This window comes from Rhipicephalus sanguineus, chromosome 3 (assembly GCF_013339695.2).
Source record: "Rhipicephalus sanguineus isolate Rsan-2018 chromosome 3, BIME_Rsan_1.4, whole genome shotgun sequence".
NCBI lineage: Eukaryota > Metazoa > Arthropoda > Arachnida > Ixodida > Ixodidae > Rhipicephalus > Rhipicephalus sanguineus.
Genome location: NC_051178.1, coordinates 158,687,523 through 158,694,351, shown reverse-complemented (window position 1 = coordinate 158,694,351; position 6,829 = coordinate 158,687,523). Strand labels below are relative to the sequence as shown.

Below are 6,829 nucleotides of genomic sequence, written 5' to 3'. Positions count from 1 at the left end.
ATTCTTGAAATGATGTGACAAGAGCTACACTCTGCCGCTTCCGAGTTTTTCTTTCCAGGCAGAAGTTACCAACAGTGCCACCGCTGGATATGACGTCAACACTAACCCTTTAAAACTAACACGCCAGGGATGACAAGGCGCCTTTGACAAAGATAGGTCCACCTATCGAAACGTCGGCCAGCCTGCTCTGAGGCACTTTCTCCTGTTTCAAACCTACCCACTTTTTGTGGCACCTACCCGCCAAATTTTCTATCTACCACACCGGCCAGCAGCTCTGCTGCTGAAATTTTCCAGCAGGGAAGCAGACATCCCTATGTGAGTGACGTAACGGCGAGGCTCCCATATACAGAATATTTGAAATAGTGAATATCTTTAACAGTGATGCCATGTTGGACTACTCTTCGCCGTCGTCGTAGTAGTAGTAGTATTAGTAGTAGTTGTAGTAGTAGTTGCGCTAGTAGTAGGCGTCACGGGTCTATTGACCTTATGGTGAGTGAATAAAGAAATTGATAATTATGATGAGGCTTAAGCCATATATGACCGGTGTCCTACATATAGGACGCTTCTTTGATGCCCTCTAACATCGCTATTTCTTTAGCTGATCGCTAGCGCCACCTACAGCACATCAAGCACACGCGTGCTTTGTGTGAAAGACGTCATGGACAGGAAGAAGTGCAATGTCGGTGTGCACGTGAAATGGTTCAAGGCTTACCACACTCGCACGTAGCACCCATAATGCCCAGTGTCCTATATGTATAGGACGGCTTGAAAAACAGTGTTGCGTTTACCTGGCAGTAAATAAAGAACTTGTGCTTTCTGTTGAGGCTAGAAGTACACTTTTTGTAAAAAAACTATTTGTTTTGTCATTTTTTCTGAGTTTGAGCATATATGGGTTAATGACGATGATGCTCGAAATGATGATGATAAATGATGACGATGATGATGCTAAAATGCTGAAGATTATGATGCGCAAAAAGAGACTAAGCTGTCTTAGTCTACCCTCACATATAATCGCGCTTACAGTCTCGCTATCCGGTGGTTTTCAGTGCGTCGAAGTTGGAACACGCTATCTTTTTTCCCTTCTCTGGTGCAAAAAAAAAAAGGGAAAAAATCACTGCGCGACCGGCCTCTCTTTACGTTGCTCAATACCTTTTATCAAATTGGGGCACACATGAAGTTTTCCTGCCTCGGTGCAGTCGCTTTTGAATCTAGAGAACAAAATTGCAAATTTCGTCATGTCAGTGATTCCCCAATTAAAGGACGTCGCACGATACACATCGTGCGCACGTGGTTCAGTAGAAGAAGAGAGCTCTTGGATGATGGCTGCAGCCCCTGGCAAACAGCTCACTCCCGCTCAAAGCTCGCCGTCCGGCTCACAGACGCCGTGGCTGTGTGAGACGCAGCTTCCGTTCGGCGATGGTGCGTTCCAGCTGATGAACGTATTCAGCGCAGCCATCGTCCTCGGGAACTACTTGCTCCACAGCGAGATATTTCTTCTTACGGCTGGCGTCATGGACCACTGGTGCAGAAGGCCCGATTCCTTCGCGAACCTCAGCGTCGACGAGTGGAAGCAGTTGGCCATACCAGTGGACAAGAACGGCGAGTACAGCCAGTGCACGATTCGCGAGCCGCCAGACGGAGGCACAGAGGCGCGCGTCGTGCGCTGCACGTCGTGGGAGTACGACTACACCCAATACGGGAACAACATCGTCAGCGCCTGGAACTTGGTGTGCGACCGGCTCTGGCTCATCGACTTTGCGAGAATCGTGTACGCGGCTGCTAGCGTGATCCCGTTAGCCGCATCTGCTTCGTTCGCGGACAGCATCGGCCGCCGGACGGCGATCTTCATCACCATTCCCGTGGTCCTCATATCGGCCGTTGCCAGTGCCGTGCCGAATGACTTGCAGTTCTTCATGATCGTGCGCGCCGTCGTCTCCGCCTCGACAAGTGTTCTGGTGCCACCTGCGATTACCTTGGTTACCGATGCATCGACGATAGACAAATTTCCGGCATACGTCGTCGCGGTCTCGTTGCTCTCTTTTATCCTCATGCCTGTCACGGTGCTCGCCGCTCACCTCGCCAGGACAGGGTGGGTCGCCGTGCAGCTGATACTCATGATTCCAACGTGTCTGCTCATGCTGCTCTACTACACCGTCATCGAATCTCCCATCTGGCTTTTGGCGACCGGTCATATGAAGGAAGCCGAGCGAGTCGCTCTGCGTGCAGCGAAGATGAACAACGTCTCGGCGGATGTTTGCCACGAGCTCATGGCGCGTCAGATAACAGACCTCCGGGCACGTGGTTGGCTAACAGCGGAAAGCAGCGGTCTGTGCAGCGGTCGACTTAGGACACGCACAGTATTGATGTGTTGCATGTCGACGGCGCTATGCTTTGGCTTCGACACGTTTGTCACGAAGGATGGCATTCCAACAGGAGACGTTGCGGCAAGCCTGAGCTTTGCCCTGTCAGCCGTTGCGTGTGTCACCACCATACCGTTTGTCAAGCACTTCGGTTTAAGAAATGCTGTTGTAGGCTCGGCGCTCGGCTTCGCTGTGACGTTAACCGCTCTCGCTGGTACGACGTACGGCGGAGGCGGGCAAACGCTGAACGATTCTCTGGTAGTCCCAATGAAGGCAGCCGGCAACGTGTGTTTCACGTTTTTTATTGTTATGAGTCTAAAATCACTCCCCGTTGTGACGCGGTGCCGTGGAGCTGCCGCTGTAGTAGCATCTTCCCGATTCGGGGACACGCTGGCTCGGTTGACTCCTCGTTTATTCGGCGACCAGAGCATCGCGATGGGGCTGGCCATTTCCGGTGCTTTGATGTCGCTATTTGTAATCGGCGCCGAACTCTTTCCCTTCGACAGCGATTACTGGATGCGGCAACACTTGTCACACGAAAGCAGCTCCCGCCGCCCATCCGAAGGTACTAAGCGTGCCATGCGTGACACGCTAGTGCCTCTGCCGAAGGAACCCATCCAGCACCGGCAGATCAAGACGAAGGACAGAGTGGCATTAAGTCGTTCTACAACTCAACCAGCTGGCGAGCAATCTGCCGTGTAATGCGTGGACTCGGTGGCAATCGTTTCTTACAGCAGTGTAACAACTTCAGCGTTTACCTTGTGTGCTGTAATCCCTGCTTATATGAGAGGCTTTGCTTTCATTTCGTTACGGGCGCCCAGTTCCATGTTTTCCGTGTTAAACAATCATAAAAAAATCTATTAGCATATGGTTCTTCATATGCTTGATTGACTGAGCTTAATAATAAATAATCTGTGATGTGTGTGGACGAGCGGACGCTGAAAATGTGCCATTAGAGTTCACGACTTATCCTTTAAAGGAAGTAGAATTATTTCTGAGCGCCAAAGGATATAGCACCTCGTTTGTGAGATCTTCGATTATTTAAGACTCAGATCTTACTTCGAAATCTTTAATCATTAGCATGCAAGTATGGTGACAGTGAAATGGCTCCCTAGCGAAACTAGCTCCCTCACAAGGTGGCTCCCTCACAAAGCTAGCGTGGTCCTTGGACCACTCTTGCATTACTTATACTCACGACATTGACGTGTTGTTGCTAACATCTGATTTTACATCCTCCTGTGTGCCAATGATCGCAGCCAGGAGGGAAATGAAACTTAACTTGGAAGAAACGGCAACGATGACTTTTACCAACAATTAGAGGACGCTTCAGCTTCGCCTCAAAAGTGAACCGCGATAGCGTAATTGGGCCTAGTTGGCATCGCCTTCTCAATCGGTAGCCTCGCTTCGCTTTTACGTGGGCGCCTCTAACATGCCGCAAGAAAAGAAAAGAGGAACGTCCGTGCGAGTAACATTGGCCGTTTAAAACTATCCTAGAACACCTACTGAAAGCACAGCTGCGAAGTGTCCATTACAGCATAATACTTCCTTTTGAGAATCGGTGAGGTACCCACTACGCGTCCGTAAAGCAACACGGGAACCTGATGATGATGATGATGATGCTCCTTGGATGATGGCACCTACCCACTCAGGGGGATCGGCCAAGAGTCCTACGCATCTGTTCACTTTGTTGATGTTCTTGCTGCTGATGATGATAAGATATGTCTAAGCGCTTTGTATTGGGTGGCTTTTAAGCCCCTCACTCGCAGTGTAGTTCACTTTTTTTTTAAATGCAAAGCATTTCTTAGCGAACATTTGGCACTTTGAGCGTTTCTCTCTACGTATCTATCGATCTATCCATCCAGCCGCCTACGTCTGGGTGCTCTCGTGATCGCCTCCTTAACTTGGTGTAGACCAAAATTGGCATGGGAGGGTACGAGGATTTTGTGAATATGACTGTCGGGTCATCACATGAATAATGTGAAAATCCTGTCGCATATGTCGTCAAACCCTTTCCTCCAGACACGTGTGTCACATACCCGCTTACCACGGGCCGCGATGTACGGGTATACGCACCACTAGGTGATTGACACTTTCAATCTACCCAGGAACCGCGAGAACAGACATTGGTAATTTAAATGCGAGAGCGTTAAGAAAAACCGACATCGGCAGCGTTGGCAAGACAAATAGAAAGAATAAGAATTAGGTTCCCAGCAGGAATCGAACCCAAGCATTCTGCGTGGAAATTAGGTATTCTACCACAGAGCCACGCCAGGTCTCTGAACTGGTCTGAAAAAAAAAATGGCAGATCCCACGCAGTGTGGGAATCGAGGTAATGCGAAGCAGCCAGCAAAGGGCTGCATACATCGTCTTGTTTGTCATTGAGGCTTATGAAGTCATTCATGTCGTGACATCTAGTTCGCTATATATATCGCGAGATTGTCATACATGCATGCGTGTATAATCTGGTATATGCCATGCTAATGAAACATATATTCTGCTACATATTTATGATTCGTGACCTGCTATTTATGTTGGCCACGCATTCTTGTCATGCCATACCAATTTAGGTATATATCCAGTAAAAAAAATGGCCGGAAGTGCATCATGAGCGTGGCATCTAAATCACACCCTACATGACATGCATGTCATGATTTTCGTGCTACCACCTGTTTGTCATTATAACGTGTTTGTTATTTATGTTTGTCACACAGTCGCGTCGCGAATACCAATTTTGGTGTATATCAAGCTAGCGAAACGGCCGCCAGCGCGCCATGAGCGTGGAACGTAAGCCATGCTGTGCATGACATGCGTGTCATGATTTTCATGTTACCACCTGTTATCTGTGTTCGTCACACAGTCACGTCGCGCGATACCAATTTTAATGTATATCAAACTAGCGAAACGGCCGCCAGTGCACCATGAGCGTGGCAGTAAGTCATGCTGTACATGACATGCGTGTCATGATTTTCATGCTAACTCCTGTTATTTATGTTCGTCACACAGTCACGTCGCGAGATACCAATTTTGTTGTATATCAAGCTAGCGAAAGAGCCGCCAGCGCACCATGAGCGTGGAATGTAAATCATGCTGTACATGACATGCGTGTCATGATTTTCATGTGAGCTCCTGTTATTTATGTTCGTCACACAGTCACGTCGCGAGATACCAATTTTGTTGTATATCAAGCTAGCGAAAGAGCCGCCAGCGCACCATGAGCGTGGAATGTAAATCATGCTGTACATGACATGCGTGTCATGATTTTCATGTGAACTCCTGTTATTTATGTTCGTCACACAGTCACGTCGCGAGATACCAATTTTGGTGTATATCAAGCTAGAGAAACAGCCGCCAGCGCACCATGAGCGTGGAATGTAAATCATGCTGTACATGATATGCGTATCATGATTTGCACGTTATGACCTGTCACTTGTGTTCGTCATACACTATTGTCGCGCCATACCAATTTTGGTATATCTGAGGCCCGTGTACTTAGATTTAGGCGCACGTTAAAGAACCCCAGGTGGTCTAAATTTCCGGAGCCCTCCACTACGGCGTCTCTCATATCATATCGTGGTTTTGGGACGTTAAACCCCAGATATTATTATTATTACAGTTTTGGTATATATCAAACTAACGAAACGGCCGCAAGAGCACCAAAACAGTGGCATATAAATCATGTCGTTCATGACATGGATATCATGATTTTCATGTTATGACTTGTCATTTATGTGCGTCATAAAGTCACGTTACGCCATACCAATTTTGGTGTATATCCTAATAACGAAACGACGAGGAGAGCCCAAAGTCGTAGGCGGCTAGATAGATAGATAGATAGATAGATAGATAGATAGATAGATAGATAGATAGATAGATAGATAGATAGATAGATAGATAGATAGATAGATAGATAGATAGATAGATAGATAGATAGATACGCTCAAACTCGCAGAAGTTCGCTAAGAAATGCTTCGCATTTAAAAACAGCGTCTGCAGTAGTAATGTCAGTGCAACCTCACTTGTCGTTGTGGCGCCTTGCTATCTAATTTTACAAGAAAGGAATAAAAACTACGTATGTACTCGTACAATACAGGCGTCATATCAGATTAACGTCTGTGGTTCCAGTGTTGGCTGTGCTTTTATAGCAGTCTAGTAAACATTACATTTGTATTTCTACATTTCAGCAAGCTATATTCAAGCATTGCTCGACCCCGGAGGAATACATTAACGAAAGTTACATATGATATTGGCATGATTGCACCATAAAGTGCACTTAGTTTCGATAATATGGACATGCGTACTTTAACGTGAGGGTTGACGTAACGTCGCACCATAAGTTACCCTTTAAACGCCAGTGTTGTCGACGTGCCTGGTGTAAGCCCACGGTGTGCACACAGCTACAACACTTACAAAACACGTCGATCCACCTCGTAAAGCTTGTCCCAAAGTCATAAAATACAGCATAGATGAAC

At 47.2% G+C, this 6,829-nt stretch overlaps 1 protein-coding gene across 1 annotated transcript; it reads left to right on the top strand.

Moving 5' to 3' along the window:
- The first annotated feature begins 1,319 nt into the window (after positions 1 to 1,319).
- LOC119386021 (solute carrier family 22 member 7) lies at positions 1,320 to 3,062 on the top strand. Its single transcript, XM_037653374.1, has one exon. It carries the CDS (start codon positions 1,320 to 1,322, stop codon positions 3,060 to 3,062), a length of 1,743 nt encoding a protein of 580 aa, XP_037509302.1.
- Positions 3,063 to 6,829: the final 3,767 nt, after the last annotated feature.

Bases quoted from the DNA above. Each gene is read 5' to 3' on its own strand.
- LOC119386021 (XM_037653374.1), top strand. From the start codon at position 1,320: ATGGCTGCAGCCCCTGGCAAACAGCTCACTCCCGCTCAAAGCTCGCCG.